Raw genomic sequence first — 18735 nt, 5'->3', positions numbered from 1 at the left:
AGGCCCATCATCACAGCAGCATGAGGATGATCAGCTACCTAGCTGGCCACACAATTGGCCATAAATCAGTTAAAAAAGTATTTAAACAGTATTTCTAATTTTTTTCACCTTATTCAGCAATTTTTCTATTTTTATGTATTTAGTGAGACAGTGTAGCTGATGGTGTAGAGGGGTGTATACACCCACTAGCCACACCCTTACAGCACTAGTCACAGCCTTCTCAGTATAGGCCTTTAAAATTTTTCAGCCCCAGACCCATGTGACCCTTTTTCCGGTGGGGCCACAGGCCAGCTGATGAGGGGGACAAATGCGTGTGGCGTGGCTTTGGAATAGTACATTACATTGTATTTTCGTGGGTGGCATAGCCATACCTCCTGGATTTTACCATCCCCCTTCCTCAGTACCCGGGCCCCGTTGATGTCTCGACGGCCCTGGGTATTACAGCCAGAGATGTTTGAGCTGTCTGTAGAATGTTTCCCCTGGGGCATGTCGATTGCAGCACACTGGCAGCATTCATTAGAATCCTGCCAACTTTACTGGAAATGGATTCAGTGCTGCTGCTGTCTGATTTGCACGAGGTGGACCCAGTTATAGCAGTCAGAGCTGCTAGCTTCCGTCTCCCATTTGCATGTTTTCAAACAAGGCTTGCACCCAAACATCATGGAGGATTTCAACGCTGTCTTTTCCCATACTCAGCGCTTAGGAGTTGGGAGGGCAGCCAACACGAGATGGGATGGGAGATTTCCTGATGCCATAGTGTACAGGAACCGTGGCAGTGGCAAATACAGGCAGATGCCTACTGGCCAACTAGAGTGAGTTTAAGTACAGATATAAACATTTTAAAACCATTTATGCATTTGCAAACACATTTATTAGGTCACATTGCACTGATGTGATTATACACAGCATGGATAGGAGAAGGAGAGCAATGGTGCATTAATACTTTAATATGTTCAGGAATAAAGATTTTACATTTAAACATGGTGCATTGGTTGACGCGCAGTGTCCCTCAATGGATACAGAGAAAAGGATTAATTGTAAAAGGAAAGGGTTTTTCTCTATCATCCAACTGGACACTGATGATGTACCAAAGCTGCCTGATTGGAAGGGTACACTCACAGAATAGGAGTGGACAGTAACCCCAAACTTATGATGTCCTTAGCTGCACAAACATTGGATTAGTAAAACTTGCTAAATGTATGGATGACGTAGCTGCCAGGCACAGCTGAAGCACCATACCACCCACAAGGTTCTCGCAGATCTGGTGGAATGGGTCTTCAGTTTGTAAGGAATGGCTTTTTCTATGGCAAAGTATGAATTGTTTGTGTGATGTCTAATGTCTGTATAGTATAGGACCAGCGCAATTTTCTGAGCTTAAGCATTCTTGCAAAATTTATGTTTAAAAGCCCCAACCATCCCCAAGTGATGAAGGGATCCTGCTCCATAGACTAATTCCAACCTAGTACTGGAATTACAATGTCTTGATTTATATGGAAATTGGAAACAACTTTAGGCTGAAAAGATGGTTTTCATGCTGAGAACAACCTTATCATCATTAAAAAAAAAAAAAAAAAAAAAAATGGGGGATCTGCAAGACAGAGATCCCAGCTCTGACACCATCCAGGCCATAAAAACGGCCATAATGTAATGCTTCAACACAGAACTAAAATCCCAGGGGACTAATGGAGGACTGAATGGTAATGTGCCAGACACAGCAAAAAAAAAGTCTGCACTACCAGAATAAGTGCTACCATATTATGGAAGTAAACTGAGAGGGCAGAAAATAAACCTTTAAGGAACGTTTTAACCCTTGATCTTAGTCATAACTGTAAAAACTGGAGCAAACAAGCTAAGAAGAAAGAAGTTGGACACGTCTACCTCTTTCACCAAAAGAGTTTTCAGGCTCTGTGATAGTTCTTCCCCAAACAGGCTTTTCACATGGTTAGTACCACATTGCTAGAGAACACCTTATTTTTCAGGATCAGCCGCACTATTGAAGGTAAAGAAAATTAATTTGATGACAATTGATGTCAGCACACCTGTAGCACTGCAGATCAGGTGTGTGAATTAATTAACTTGTTACACTATTGTATTGTTTCTTTTTCTCATTTAAATTTGACTGGTGAAGAAATTTGTAGCGATCACAAATAGGACATAACACTGTAAGCATTATACACAGTTGAGTCACATTATTACCACCAGCTAATAGCCAGAGTAAATGTTGTGTGCAGCACGGACAGCAGCTAGTCGGGCTGGGAGTGACTCAATAAGGTGCTGGTAGGTTGGCACAGGTATCTGGAGCCATGCTGACTGCAGTGCATCCCACAGCTGCTGGAGGGTGCGTGGTGGAGTATCCATAGAGCAAACACAATGATCGAGGTGGTACCACAGATGCTTAATTGGGTTCAAGTCCACGGAATTAGGGGGCCAGGGAAGTAATTGGAGGTCTTGGTTGTTCTCATCCAACCACTGTCTGACATCTCTAGCCATGGGACATGTCGCATTGTCTTGTTGGAAGATCCTATCCGCCTCAGGGATGACAATCGGCATGTATGGGTGTACGTGCTCTGCAAGGATGGATTCATAACCAAATGGTTTGAGGGTGCCTTCCACATGGATGAGTGGGCCCAGAGAATACCATGAAAACATTTCCCAGACCATAACAATGCCACCACCAGCTTGTGTTTTTCCAGCAGTGGTTGCAGGGTGTTTGTTCTCCGATGTTTCTCGCCTTACACGCTAACGTCCATCCGTGCGGTGAAGCAGAAAACGTGACTCATCGGAGAAGGTAACTCTTAGCCAATCAGCGGAGGTCCAATTTCAATACAGGCATGAAAATTGAAGCCTTTTCTGCCAATGCACCTTTGTTAGCATAGGTGCAGTGACCATCCGTTTGCTTCGGAGCCCCATACGCAGCAGGGTTCGCTGAACTGTCATATTAGACACACGTCTGGTGGCCCCCAGGTTCATTTTGACGGTGAGTTGCTCCACTGTAGCATGTCGGTCGACCCTCACACATCTTCGCAGCCGACGTTCACCCATCACATCAATGGCACATGGTGCTCCGCAGTTTCCACGTTGGTTGTTCGCAATGGTGCAATTTGTCCAGTCACGATACACCTTCACCAAAGTGGCACGTGAACAGTTCACAAACTGGGCTGTTTCAGAAATACTGCCATCCTTGGCCCGAAAGCCAATAATCATCCTTTTTGCAACTCGGATAAATCGCCCCTTTTACCCATGACAGCAAAGAGTGAAATGTGTGCAGATGGCCTATCGCACACATTATGTACCCACCAAGCCAACGCACGGCACATGACGTACTTCATGGGCTACGCTCTGCCGACGTCAAATGTAGGAGGTAGTCATAATAATGTGACTCCACTGTGTATTTTTTTTTATACAGCTAGTCCAGTGGTTCCCAAACTTTTTTGAACCACAGCGCCCTAGGGTATAAGCATTGTTTTCACAGCACCCCTAAGCCAAAAGTTTGATATTGAGAAATTCAGAAAAAATGTAGTAAAGTGAAGTAAATTCTCCTTACCTATCATACTTAGGGTCAGTTATGTGGTGGTGGACAGATTTGAGCTTCTGCTTGTCCACATATTTACATTACATTGACCATAAAGAATTTGATTTGGTGCTGGACCACCATCCTGAGGCACCCCTGTAAATGTCCCGAAGCACCCCAGGGTGCCATGGCGCACAGTTTGGGAACCGCTGAGCTAGTCACTCTAATTCCTTATGGTAAAATGGTCTGTGAGATGACAGGGTCCCATTTTTGAGGCAAATGTCCTGATGGACCTGATTATGATGATCATTAATAATTTATTTAAAAGGCACAACAAGGGTTTCAAATTGACATATGTACATACTAATACGGATAGTATAATCTCACATAATTTTAGTGTGAAGTTATAATTATGTAGAGATGACAAAGGTATGAGGGCCCAGCTCATAGGAGTTTACAATATATGGGGAATATTTGTGGCCTACAGAGTTAGGTGGAGCAATGGTAAACTAGAATAAAACAAAGTAGTTTAAAAGGCATACTCACTTGAAGGCTGGGACGCTGGATGAAAGTCTAATGGAACAAGGGAGGACATTCTAAAGGAGTGGCCTGTGGGCCTGATTCAGGTTCGATCGCAAGACTGCATTCGCATGCAGTCAGCCGATGTTTGCATTCTGCCCATGCGCGAACCGGCCACTGTGATCGGGAAGCGAACGCAGTGAGCACGCAGAGTCCTCACACAGTGATTGACAGGAAGTTACCGTTTGAGGGTGGTGACAAGGGGTGGTCAGAGAAAAGCAGGCGTGTCGGCATTTAAACGCTGTTACAGGGGTGTGCATAATTAAGCCCCTTCGATAGCATAAGCTGGCAGAATTCTAGCAGGCGACAGGAAGTTTAGCAGTTTTTGTGGTAGGGTCAGGTCAACCACAACTGTGCGGATGGTTCTGATGTTACCGATGTTTTCACTGACTTGTGGATGTATGTCATGGGAAGTGGGCAGCTTTATACAGAGTTGGGCATCTTGGTATAGAGCTGCGGTTGCCGTGTGATTGCATTCATTAGCATATTTTCGCAGTGAGCAGGGTGCATGCGAACGCAGCCTTTCGATTCGAACCAACCTGAACCAGGCCCTGTGATCAATCCTGAATGAGAAGTGGTGATTAAGGAGGTGAGGCAGAAGTCATTAGCAGAGCAAAGAGGGTGAGAGGGCGTATGCAGGGAAATGAGGATGGAGACATAGGGAAGAGCGATGATATTGAGAGCTTTGTAGGTGAACGGCATTTGGATTTAATTAATAAATATACAAGTGGAAATTGCGCTCTCTAGGACAAAACAAAATAATGCGACTTAATGATAAAAGTACCATCCAGGAATAGTTAATATCCCCCAAAGTTCCAGTGTCCTTCAGTCAAATTTCTTGAGTGATCAAATTAATTCTCCTTCTCCACATTCCCTTGAGACACCTCTGTTAATGTAGACCTCAAAAAGAACACAAGAAGAGCTCCACATAGCATAACATCGTTTAATCACCATTCGCAAAACGCTTGCGATCATGTGATTATTATATCACATGTCTAGTGTACCAATGAAATGGGTTATTGCAAATTGCCTATCAAAAACTCTTCCGCATCATGTGATCATCAAGACATAAGTCTGAACTTCTCATTAGTCCGGGATCAGCATCATGGATCCCGGATGTAAACAGTTATAGATCACAGAGACAATACATCAAATATAATGAAGGGATCAAGGTAGGTATAAAGGGACTGTGTGACATCTTTGACACCTGGATCCGGTAATCTATCTGTGCCATTAAGGGAATATATAGTACATTACAATTATAAAGTCCAAGATTGTCAAAGGACTTTAATGAACCATGAAGTCCTAGAGTGCATATAATACTATGTTTTAGCTTGTTAGTAGATACCTATGTATCCATTATTGGTGATTTTATTGTGTTAATAAATGTTTGAATTACTTATTTAAAACCATCCACCTTCATTTATTTTTATAATTTTATATTAGTGTGCAGCGCTGGTAACCATTATCTATTCATTTGTATCTACCCTAAGAGGCTGACACCCTCTATACCAGCTGCTCTCTGTCAGCGCTTGTGGCTTTTTTCTATTGCTTTAGCCATGAATAAAGAATGGTACCAAAATATCCTCCAAGAGCAACTTCTCCCAACCATCCCAGATCAGTTTGGTGAGGAACAATGCCTTTTCCAGCATGATGGAGCACCTCGCCATAAGGCAAAAGTGATAACTAAGTGGCTCGGGGAACAAAACATCGAAATGTTGGGTCCATAGCCAGGAAACTCCCCAGACCTTAATCTTACTTCAGTATAACATAGTAACATCTGACAAAAAGGCCTAAAAACACTGAAGCAGCAAACTTTGTGATAACCAATACTTGCGTCATTCTCAAAACTTTTGGCTGGCTCCTAGCAATGCAGGAGAGAGACCCTCATATACTTCATTATAACTCAACAAATAGATTTGGAAAGTAGTTACTGAGTCGACATTAATGCTGTCAACAGTCAAAATGTTGTCAGCATTTTGTCGGCAGGGCAATGACAACACGGTTGTAACATTATTTAGAGCATTTTAACCTCAATAGCATTATAACTTTAAACATGATTCTTTACTTTAATGTACAAGGTTATAATGCCAACACAGTTAAAATGCTTTATATAACATTACAACCATGTTGGAATTGCCCCTTCAACTTAATGCTGTTACCTCCACTAAACAACAGACGGTGCATCATGAGAGTCGCTGATCCACCGATGCTAGAAAGAAGCAGCTGTGCTTTGCCTGTACAGAAATGTTCTTAGTTTAATAACCCAGGAAAAAACAGAGCTGACTATGAACGTCTTTTCATTTATATATTATTTATTTTTATATTTTTTAAATAAACATTTTACACATTACAACAAAGTGTGGGCCTGTCACTTCTCGGGGGCTGTACAATGACACTGATTACTTCTGCAGCAGTCACACAATTGCTGATGTGCAGGGTAACAGACTGAGCATGTACAGTTTCTTAGGAATCCACAAAAAGAGCACATTGAGTGCAGATTTATATACATTTAAACCTGTTGATTATCACTTCACTGTAGTGTACATAAGTCACTATCTACTGATCATCATCCAGCTGCTGCAGTAAGGTACATCGTCTCCTCTCCAGCTCTCCCTCACTGAGCTCACTCTCTGATGTGTCCCAGCCTGTCTGAAACATTGGGAATAAAGAGGAGCAGATATATGGAGTTATATTAAATAGCCAAACGGAACAAGAGATCGTAAGAATGTCAGGTAATATAAATGTCCAACAAAAAGCAAGACCACAAAAATCTAATAGAGTATATGGCAAATTCATATTAGCAGAAGTAACATCTATCTATTCTATATATATATATACATACATTTTCTATATTTATATATGTATATACCTTCTAACTCATATTCAGGCTTCCACCAAATCAATCCTAGACTAACGGAAAGTGGTCTCATACTCATGTAATGAGGAGAACTGGTTCTAATAGTAAAGACAACAAGATGCTGGCAGAAGTATAATTCTGTAAACATTTAATTTGATTGGGACTAGAACCTTATTAGAGTTTTGGTAATAGGGATATTTCTTCTGGTGAGCCCATGGCAAATTTAGACACAGCGTACATGGTATGTAAAATAATAAAATGTAAGTGTGAATATACAAGGTTCCCTCAGAATGAAGCACAGCACCTAGCTGATCCGTATCCCTAACATTGCTCCTTATTGGCTCTTACACCACACATGAATAGTGCTGTGATTAGTAGAAATGCTGGCGGCCAATCCTTGCTCTCCAACAGCTAATCACTTTTAGATGAATGCCAATTGGCTCTTGGGGATCAAATGAAGAGAGATAATGAAGATGCAAGCCAATCACAATGCCGGCTGCCTGCTACGGTTCACCAGAATGGTCACCAGATTTGTGGCCTGGCCTGCAGATATTGTAGCTGATGACATCCTCCTCATTTGCAGCTAGCCCTAGTTATTGTGTAGATGTGCCTGTGTACGCTGCTCTGTCCTGGGTAGTAACACTCACTTACTTTCTCCTTCCGCGTGGCTTGCTTTAGTGATCTGCGGCGACTGTCTGCAGATTCCACTTCTTCATAATGGTCTCTCTCTTTCTCTCTCATCTGTTCGCTATCTTGCTCTCTCTCTCTCCTAATTTTCTCTTTTGCCCTCTCTGATTCGCTCTCAGGACTGTTCTAAAAGAGAAATGCCATTTCTTTTCTGACATCTTTTCTGGTAGTGAACACTCTAAAGTACTTTATGAAAGAGAGTGCTCTCTGCAGACTCACCGATTTGTGTCTCTTTTTCTTATTCTTCTTTTTTTGCCTCTTTGATTTCTTGGAGCTATGTTCTGGTCACAAATACAAATGGAGTAAATAACGGGCATCTTACACGTAGAACCTTACACTGCAACTGCATGGCTCTGAGCTGACACCACATAAACAGGATCAGGACAAGTTCTACCTGAATCAACTGAAGATGAGGCATCAGATCCAGACTCTGAATGAGTTCTCTTCTTTCTTTTCTGTGGACGTTGCTGGTGATTTTCCTCATCTGTGTCTGAAGCCTGGAAGAGCAAAGCACAGAAAGGAAACCAAAAGGAACAGCTGCTTGGTTGGAACACTCTAACTGCACACATCACATAGAGAAAAGGACAGCAACTATCCACATCCCTCGCAGCAGATACCTGGGCTGATGCTCGGAAGCCTTTTCTGCATCCAAAAATGTATTTACTGCAGCTAGATAAGTACATATGAATAGAAACATTTGCTATATACCCAGCTGTATTATTCATTTCCCAGCCATGAAAATGAGAGGTGGCAGGTTCTTCCTGAAAGGTGACATCCCCATTAGACTACTAGTAAGTAAGGTAAAATATCATATGCATTCATGGGTAATATGTTTTCTATTTTCCATTGAAAATATACATTTAGAGGCAGAGGTTCATTCAGAATCTAAAACAAGCCATTTCAGTATAGTTTACATTACAATATTTATTAAATATTAATTACAAGTTCCATATATAATGACATGAGACAATAACAACATGATTACAATGTTAATTAGAAGTTCATTCATACATAATGTTGGTGTGATTCTGCCAGGGCTAATGATCTCAATAAACATCTGATCCAATGGGGACAACCGGCAAACTAGTTGTACAATGCGATAACGTCACTTGTTCTGTCACTTCCCTGCCACATTACTTGTGCCCATAGGATCAAGCTGTCCAGCCCAAGCATCAAAAGGCCTATTTGTAACACATGCGTCTGGCCAAACTGGACATGGATCCAATGACTTAGGTCAAGCAGCCAGATCATCTACTCTGTTGTTTCTCTCATTCTAGTACAGAAATACCTATATACACATACTGAATATCGGTTATATTGTGTACCCTGTTATTTATACATGACAATCTTTATGTATATAATAAATAAAATTACTGGCTGCATATCATATAAAGAACTGTACATTTGTTTTAGTACCAGCGTATACATATATTTATCATAATACATTGCTCTAAATTTTGCACATAAGACTGATGATTAGACAGTTATAATGTATACACACGGTCAGATAAAAAGGACGATATAAATTATAACAATATCGTTTATCGTTTGATCGTTTATATTGTCCTTTTTTTTAACCCCTCCAACAACCAAACGATGGTCGATGCGTGGGCACGGATGGTCGATATCGACCATCGCCCGTGCATGCAGGCCAACCTGGTCGATATGGACCAGGTTAGCCTATTTACTATAGGGACCCATGATCGTTGAGTCGTTTGGGGGTTGGTGCATGTTGCTGGATGTTCGATATCGAACATCCAACTCATGCAGGACGATCAGACAACGATATCTGATCGTCCCGTGTGTACGGGCTTTACTATCTAAATGTACTGGCCAGACCAAAGGACATCCAGACCTTCGATTAAAAAAAAATAATATATACAGTATATATATATATATATATATATATATATATATAGAATATAGGAAAAAGAGAGGTCATGGGGCTGAGACTGAGTTGAACGTAAGCTTGTTTGCTCATCGTATCTTCTGCATATTCACAATGTACATGCTCAGATAATTAGGCCTTGCAAATATGAAAATGCAGATTAAACAAATCTATATTTGTGACCGCATACTTGTCGACATCTCGCTCCCTCCTTCCGGGAGGGAGCTGTCGGGCATTCTCGGCGGGGGGGCGGGTCGCAGCAAAAAAGGGGCGTGGGCGTTAAATGATGCAAATTTGGGGGCAGAGCTTGGGCGTGACCACGCGATCGCGTCACTGTGGCCCCGCCTCCTCTTCACAATGCCGATATTAATGGCATTGTGAAGCAGGGGGCGGGGCCACGATGACACAATTCAGTGTGAATCGCATCACCAGCCCCCTGCTGCCGAGGATTTACACTGTAAGGGGGCGGGTGGATGGGTCGCCGGGAGACTTGCCTGCATTTCTGGGGGCCAGGAGCAGCACCCAATTTTCGGGAGGCTCCCGGCCGCATCGGGAGGGTAGGCAAGTATGCCGAGAGACTGAACAAGTGTGGAAGAAGCGTTCCCAGGGCCTGATTCAGAGATGGACAGTATTGCACAGCATCAGGGAAGCGGCAAGGCAAGTACCATCCAAACAGAATGCAAGTACAGCAGGAGGTGCCTGTAAGAAATAGACACCTCCTGCATGCATCTGCGATCTAAGTGCAGCATCTGTAGAATGCTGCCTCGGATCACCATTGAGACCATCGCAACTATCCGTCGCAATGGTTACTGCTTTGGCCAGGCTGCGTAACCTGAAACGTACTCAGCCTGGCCGTCAGAACTGGACAGCCGGGTCCAGGAAGTCTGCGTACGATGATGCAGACCCCGGGCTCGGCAAGCCTCCAAAACAGGGCGTCTCTCCCATATTTTGGAGAACGGTCCTTGGGTCTGCCCCCAAACACCACCGCAGCATGCGGCTAAGAGGGGACTGTGAATGATCACATGTGCAGACCCCCAACAATCGGAGATGAACACAAACCATCGGGTTTGCGTACATCTCTGAGTCAGGCCCTCACATAGGCAAAGCTCAGTAAGAGCATTTGCTTTCAAATAAGGCCCATGCAGACCAGCACATAGGCGTATACATGCCAGCCGCTATAGGACAGGTGACCGCACACAATGATGAAGACGATGCTTTATAGTAAATCAGGCATATAAGCATCTGCAGATGTGTGCAGCTCAGCATTTGTGTGAAAATACCCTATTTTACTGTGTGCATTTCTTTTGCGTAATGTCGCCCCTTGGACTTCCAACTACGAATCTGCCCACTAAAGGCGTATCTGTACTAGATAAACTGAAAACAGAGAGGTGATTTAAATTCCTAAAAAAAATATATACAGTATATATATATATATATATATATATATATATATTATATATATATAATTTCACAAGAAGTAAACTGCAGGTTCATTTAGGCATAGCTTGAACAAAGGGCACATAGGGCCTGATTCAGAGCCGCTCGTAAGCGGCCGCTCGTTCACTCCGAGCGATGTTTGTCCAACTGCGCATGCGTACGGATCGTTATACGCATGCGCGAACCAGTCAGTGCAGTCGAAATTCATGTGCTCGCAAAATAGCGAATGCCTGATAATTTGAGTGACAGAATGAGGCGTATGTGGGTGGTAACAGGGGAAGGTGCTTGAAAATGGGGAGTGGAAATCCGAACGCAGGCGTGCTTAAAGGTCAAAACGGGCGTTTTATGGGTGTGCATAATTAATACAGCAGCGTCATTGACCACGTCACTGGGTTATTTCATAGCCAGAACTGCTCGCAAGATTGTGGTAGCAAAAACCAACCACAAGAATAGCGAGCAGTTCATACCCTGGTTGATGTACTCGATTAATCTAATAAATAGTGGACATGACGTAGGATGCGAGCGGCCAGGGGGTGTATTTTTTCAAAAAACGACCGCAAGTTTTGTTCGCTCATTCAGACCTAGAGGCGTGAACAGACCGCAAAGAGCGAACGGTTGATTTGAATAGCTACCCCTATTTTCTGGACGAACGAGCGCTAATTGCGTCCGGCTCTGAATCAGGCCAATAGTTGCCTGAAAGATTGCTGTATTAAATACGCTGTATGCCTAAATAAACACTTTTGGTGTTTGGAATCTGATCTTGAAGTGACGTATTCTTGTTAACTACATCAGTGGTTCCCAAACTTTTTTGAATCACGGCACCCCAGAGTATCAGCAATGTTTTCAGCGCACCCCTAAGCCAAATGTTTGTTATTGAGAAATTCAGAAAAAAATGTAGCGAAGTAGTAGAATTAAGTAAACTGTGCTGACCTGTCATCCTTAGGGTCAGTTATGTGGTGGTGGACAGGTTTGCGCTTCTATTTGTCCACATATTTACATTATATTGAGCATAAATAATTTGATTTGGTGCTGGACCACCAACCTGAGGCACCCCTGCAAGTGTCCCGTGGCACCCCAGGGTGCCGCAGCGCACAGTTTGGGAACCACTGAACTACATAATTACCAGAGGCGTATCTATAATTGGTGCAGGGTGTGGGTCCCTGGGTCCAGGGGGGCCCCACACCGCACACCCTGCGCCCATAGTATTACTTACCTCTCCGGAGTCCCACGTCGGCGCGGCGGTCCGGTGCTGTAAAAACGACTGGGAAATGGCCACCACGGCCATGTTCCCGTCGTTTGTGCATGCACAGTACAGGGAAAATGGGCGCCACGGCCATTTTCCCAGTGACCTGCGCATACTCTATAGACTCTGGGCGTCCTCTAGTGCCCAGAGTCTATAACTCCGGCGCTGGCCACGTACAGCTCTGTGCGCTGCCGGCCACTGGACAGAGAGATGGGGGCTCCTGTCAGAGACTGCACACGGGCCCCCTCCTCTCTAGAAATGCCCCTGATAATTACCACATCCAGACACCCTGCTTTTCTATATATATATATATATATACATTAAAACCTGTAACATTAGAACTGTCTAGTACTTGTAAGTCATGTACAGTCATATTCCGATGTGGCAAGAAAAAAATAAAAACTAGGGGAGAGTGAGCAGTTACTAAATGTCAGATGGTAGAGAGGAGATGTAAGTAATCACTTATACCCCTTTTCCACCTAAATTCCGGGTCCGACCCGGAGTTGGAACAAAGTTCCTATCCGGATCAGACCCGGAATTTTGCCAGCGCCGACTCGGGATATTCCCGAGTCAGCGCCGCTCACACCGCAGTCGGGTCTGCATAGACCCGGCTTTTGAGGAGTGAAAGTGGTCGCTTGGAGATGACATCTCCAAGCGCCACTGAAGCCGGACCACTCGGCCGGCTAGCAGCGCACTTCAGGTCATCGTGACCCGGAGTCCGCTGTTCTCACAGCAGGGTTTCACGGGCTACGCCCGTGTTAAACCCTACTAGTTACCTGGGTTGGATAGCCGGGTCACTCGACCCGGCGATCCAACTCTCTCCCCTTTTACACCAGGGAGCTGCCCGGGTTAACCCTTCAAAAACCCGGGTTTTAGCTCCGGTGTAAAAGGGGTATTACATTACAGTGACAGCAGATGAAAAAGCTTCATAATTCTAATTCAATTTTTCCCCAAAACACTTTTTCTGTTCAGCTCTTCCTTGTGTTCCAGAAGGGACGGTGTAATATTTCTGAATGCATTTCCCCAAATAGATAACTTGTGTTCCTCAGGGGAAAAAAATAATGTCTGTGCCTTTGCTATAAAAGATATTTATAGTTACCAGCTGTATTATAATTAGTTCCTTTGGTTAATTGACTTGCTCATTGAATTGATTTTCATTTTTATTAAGTTATCTATAATACTCCTTAAAACATAAATAGGTTTATATGGATTCCAGTTATTACATCTATACAATTATTTCCCCAAATATCAGACAGAGCGCCCCCACTATCCGCAGGATCTCCAACAAAGGAAGGATACGTTCCAGTAGATTCTTTATGGATTGCTATTGCAATCGCAGCTGCGATTATGCACACACGTGTGCTGTGAAAATATGCTAATGACTGTAATCGCAAGGCCGTCACACAGGCAGCATAGAGGCGCCCACTACCGCTATCTCTCATCCGTAATACCTTGCAGTCCTGCGTATACATCAGGAACATCAAGTAACAGTGGCCCCTCACGCAGAATTACAGCAGACCTGACCTTACTCAGAAATTGCTAACCTTGTCGCACGTAGTGTGTACTCAAGCTGCGTATTTATGCACGCCGTTCAGGCAGGCGCATCTGCGTTTCTCTTACCACTCCCCCATCACCAACCCCAAATGCTGATGTCTGTCCCTTGATCTGCGATGGCTTTGTATCTGCGCAGGTGACCGCAGTGCGATTGCAATACCAACTCACGCATTTGCACTGCAATACATACACATGCGCAGTATGCACCATCGGCCGATCTGCGTACGCTTTTGTGACCCGTAATGAATCAGGCCCTAAGTACTGTTGATAAAAAACCTTATTAGCGTTCTCACTTATCTGGATGCATATTGAGCTTTTTAGATTGTTCTTGATTTTTGTTCATTCCTGAAGGTCTTCAGTCTCCCATCTCCTCCTTCCAACTAAGCTTTTGAGGTTCTTTATGAACTTAATATAAGTAATCTGGTGTGGCTCCAAAAATGCTATAAGAGGAGAGATACTAATTTTGTAATTTAAGCCACTACAGGGTTTAGAGGATAAAGAAGTCAGCATCTATGGGCCTGGAATTCGGTCTAAAGATCTACAGTAAAAAGATAGACAATGTCTAGAAAGACACCAGGGGGTAAATTTACTATTGGTCGATTTGAGGAGTGATTTAGCACTTCTCAAATCGACTCAAATGGAATGTTTGAAAACCAGTGATTTTGCCAAATTTACTTATATTTGTTTTGAAGGTTGATTTGGCAAAAAAATTAGATTTGAGTCGGTTTTGAAGATTGATTTGCAGTTCGATTTGACATGTTCATGTCCAAATCGAACGGAAATTCACCCTTCAAAACTAACTGCAAATCCCCGACACACGAACTGCTTCATGCTTTCACTTTCAGCATGAGCAGTTCGTTGTCACACAGATACATACAGACATCAATGAGATGCCTGCATGTATCTGGCTGTAAAAAGTGTGTAAATAGTTACATTTAAAAAAAAAAAACCGTGAGGTCACCCCCTAAATCAGAACCAGCCCCGGACTGCTGAAACCCAGTTCTGGTTGACTAAGTACAGGGAAAAAATTACGTAGGGTCTCCCTGTACAACCAGCACTGGGCTATGGGAAGCAGGGCTGGTCCTGGATTTACAGGGAAAGAATTGCGTAGGGTTCCCCTGTAAGATCCAAAACCAGCCCTGGACCCTTTCTAACGGGGACTGATGCCACGGCCAGGGGAGCCCCATCACCGGGCCCCCCAGCCGCAGCATCAGCCCTGACCGTTAGTCAGTCCATGCACGGGATCCCTGGGGAGTTGGAGAAAAAAAAGGGGTCTCCCTCTCCAGGGCACCCCTAGCCTGGGTTGATAGCCCGGGGCTATCCCCGCCACCCCTGGGCGGTGGGTGGCGGGTTGATTGTTTAGGTGTTGTGTAAAAATAGATAAAAATAAACATTGTCTTTCCAGTAGGACCTGCAGTTCTACTATAAAGACAATGACCGTTAGTCAGCCCTGGCCTGGGCTGACTAACGGTCAGGGCTGATGCTGCGGCTGGGGGGCCCGGTGATGTGGATCTTACAGGGGAACCCTACGCAAATTTTTCCCTGTAAATCCAGGACCAGCCCTGCTTCCCATAGCCCAGTGCTGGTTGTACTAAGTACAGGAAGACCCTACGTAATTTTTTCCCTGTACTTAGTCAACCAGAACTGGGTTTCAGCAGTCCGGGGCTGGTTCTGATTCGAAGGGGGCGGGGGGGGGGGGGGAACCTCACGTCAATTTTTTCTAATTTTAACTCTTTCTTTGCTTTTTACAGCCAGATACATGCAGGCATCTCACTGATGTCTGCATCTCCCTGATGTCTGTGTCAATCCGACCTGCTCATGCTCAAATCGAAAGCATGAAGCAGGTCTATTGTTTTGGGGATTTGAAGTTCGATTTGAAGTCCGATTTTGAGGTCGATTTCAAATCGAATGATAGTAAATAAGGGTTTTGTGTGTTGGGCTATGTAAAAGTAGCAATGTTTTTCCGATGGTCGATTTGAGTCCAAATTCGATTTGAAGTCCGATTTTACATTCGATTTGGCCTTTAGTAAATGCCCAAAAGCAAAATCAAAGCCAAATAGAATGAAAATCGCACCTCAAATCACTCAAAATGCCAAATTGACCTTTAGTAAATTTGCCCCCAGATGTTAGACAGGCAATAGGTCTACAGGGACAAAAGGTCGACACACTAAAGGTCAACATGTAAGAAGGTCGACAAGTACAAATAGTCGACAGTGTCAAAATGTCGACATGTATATGGTCGATGTGAAAAGGATCGACACATATATATATAATTTTTTTTTTTTTTAGGGTTAGACACTTATCCAAACGGTTAGGCACTTACCCCAACGGTTAGGGTTAAGCACTTACCGGAGGGCTAGGCACTAGAAGGGACGATTAGGGTCAGGCACCTACCCCGACAGTTAGGGTTATGCACCAGGAGGGAGGGTTAGGGTGAAGATTAGGGTTAGAAAAAATATAATAAAAAATATGTCGACCATTTTCATGGCGACCATATGAATGTCGACATTTTGACCCTGTCGACAATTTGTACCAGTCAACCTTCTTACATGTCAACCTTTAGTGTGCTGACCTTTTGTCCCTGTCGACCTATTGTCTGTCTAACATCTGGTGTCTATCTAGCCATTGTCTACCTTTTTACTGAAGATCTTTCAATCCACATTCTATGGGCCTGGTGCAGAGTTGTATGCTAATTGCATCACTGCTAATTCCGCAGGAGGCGTCCTGTGTAAATATAGGTCTCCTTTCAGTCTTTGTGATCAGCTGCTGCGTCCAAGGATGCAGTCATCGGATCACTTGCATGAACATCGGCCACCTGAGTAACACGCAGGTGAAGTTGCGTTGAGAGGCGCAGACACTGGCCTCGGCGCACCCAAAAAATGGGGCCGACGCCTCTGTCTTCTGGGACATTAGCAGTCGCCGCCCATTCCCTACCCCCAATTGGCCTCAGGATGTCAATCATGCTGCGAATTAGGGGGCACTAGGCGATCTCGCAGACACTGATTGGCACATACACCGTCCAAAACCTGCGCATGTGTCGATCGCCCACCATGAGAGTTGTATGCAAACCATCAGGTTTGAGTACAACTCTAAATCAGGCCCTATGGGCCTCATTCAGAGGCGGTCGTTAGATGCAAGCGGTCACTCTGAATCAGGGCGGCCGCTTGTATCCTGAACGGCCGCCTCCTTGTCGATCGTTAAGCTGTGGGTTAACACCCACAGCTCTAACGACCGACATGGGTGATGATCGCGATGGTCTTGCGTGCACCCCTTGCATGTTGCAATGCAAGGGGTGCACGCAGGGTAAATATTGGCTACTTTTGCATGTAGCCCACAAGTGCTTGGCAGTGTTATTTTTACACTTATTTAGATTTGAGTTTGGACATGACCCTCTCACATCTAAGGGGTCTATTTACTAAGCTTTGTTAGGAGATAGAGTGAACGGTGATAAGGTACCAGCCAACCAGCTCCTATTTTACAAACACAGCCTGTGAGATGGCAGTTAGGAGCTGATTGGCTGGTACCTTATCTCCGTTCACTTTATCTCCTAACACAGCTTAGTAAATAGACCCCTTAATCTCTATGCACGTTACATCTGCCCAAGCTACAATGCAACATGGTTTTGACAAAGTGCACAGTCACTTGCTCTTTCTTGCTTTACTCTCATCTCAGAAACAGACCCATTGACTCAGCTGTAAAGGAGCCTACACACTTGGCGATATTTTCCCCGATCTGGCCGATTCCGACACATCGGAACAACAGATAGTGTAAAATATGCTCAAATCGTGGGTCCCCTATCACGATCACGGCGTGATGCGCGTCCCCGCTGGTCGCACATCGCATCGTCAGATCTGCCGTGCTGTAGGGCAGATCTGACAATCTGGAACACGATGCACTGAAAAAAAAGAAAGGATGCACCATGTATCGTTTGTACATACACCAAATTGTGTGCCAAATCGTGAGCAGGACTGCCGGGGAGCTGCCGGGGGAGTTTCAAGGGAAATCGTACACATTGTCGGATCGGCAGCACATCGCCAAGTGTGTAGGCACCTTAGGCTCTGCCATATGTTGTAAAGTACAGATCTCCCAATTCTTCTTGAAAGGACTTAAATAGGATGACCATGTGAATCCCCATTTTTTTGCGCTACAAGGAAAATCTAGAGATTATTTGTTGCATTTGTTTAAATATTCAGGTCGGGACATGGATCAACATGGTTGGAAAATTTTGATCCAAGAAGACTTGGTAGAATTTTTAAGTTCCTTATTTGTCGGTCTTTATATCTTTAGTATATAGATAATTAGGAAGGTGCCAGTATAAGAAAATTCATTGATCTTAAGGTGCCTATCCACTAGAAGACAGGCAAAAGACTGCACGATTATGACATTGTAATCGTGCAGTCATTTGTCAGTCTGTGATGTGCCTACACTGAACGAGCAGTCGTTCAGTGTAGGCACATCAATCATCTGCTAACATGCTGAACCTGACGTTATCGTCAGGTTGACCAGCATGTTTGCACGATGATAGATGTCTAAAGACCAATTTTTAAACAATCTGCAAACGATTATTGAACAATATCAATATAGTTATCGTTCAATTGCTCATTTTAATCGTCTAGTGGATAGGCACCTTTAGATTTTAATATTACAGAATCTAGGGCTGATTCTGAGTCACACGGCTCTCTGTACACGGATGCAAATGGCAAGTATTTGGATACAGTATATGCGCAGATGAGATTTTCCACATTTTTGTGTAATGTCTGCCCTATTCTGAGTTGGAAACAGCTTGGCCGGATTTGTTGTTCCGTGAAAATGAGACTTATGATAAGAACTTACCTTGGTTAACTCTCTTTCTCTGAAGTCCATAGGGTCCACAGGGAGACCTTGGGGTGTAGGTTGGATCTGGATCCCGGGCACCAGTTAAAGTTTTGCTCCCAAGATGCACTGGTCCATTCTCCTTATACCCCGCCCCTGAGTCA

At 44.0% G+C, this 18735-nt stretch overlaps 1 protein-coding gene across 9 annotated transcripts in view; it reads right to left on the bottom strand.

Annotated features, from left to right (window-relative positions):
• Positions 1–6385: 6385 nt before the first annotated feature.
• Positions 6386–18735, bottom strand: part of PRPF40B (pre-mRNA processing factor 40B) — a 155012-nt gene continuing 142662 nt past the window's right edge. For 6 of the 9 annotated variants that reach the window (XM_088446345.1, XM_088446708.1, XM_088446475.1 and 3 more), the window contains 4 exons: positions 8032–8134; positions 7857–7918; positions 7602–7763; positions 6386–6742 (listed from right to left, as the gene is read on the bottom strand). In XM_088446345.1, the coding sequence (XP_088302471.1) occupies positions 6650–6742; positions 7602–7763; positions 7857–7918; positions 8032–8134 (420 nt within the window). In that variant the 3' untranslated portion in view covers positions 6386–6649. Of the gene's footprint in view, positions 6743–7597; positions 7764–7856; positions 7919–8031; positions 8135–18735 lie in introns of those variants that run through there. The other 3 variants (XM_088446416.1, XM_088446543.1, XM_088446761.1) reach the window with 3 other exon arrangements.

The sequence above is a fragment of the Taudactylus pleione genome, unplaced genomic scaffold, assembly GCF_031769625.1.
Source record: "Taudactylus pleione unplaced genomic scaffold, aTauple2 ptg000005l, whole genome shotgun sequence".
Taxonomy (NCBI): domain Eukaryota; kingdom Metazoa; phylum Chordata; class Amphibia; order Anura; family Myobatrachidae; genus Taudactylus; species Taudactylus pleione.
This window is presented reverse-complemented; position numbering and strand designations above follow the sequence as displayed.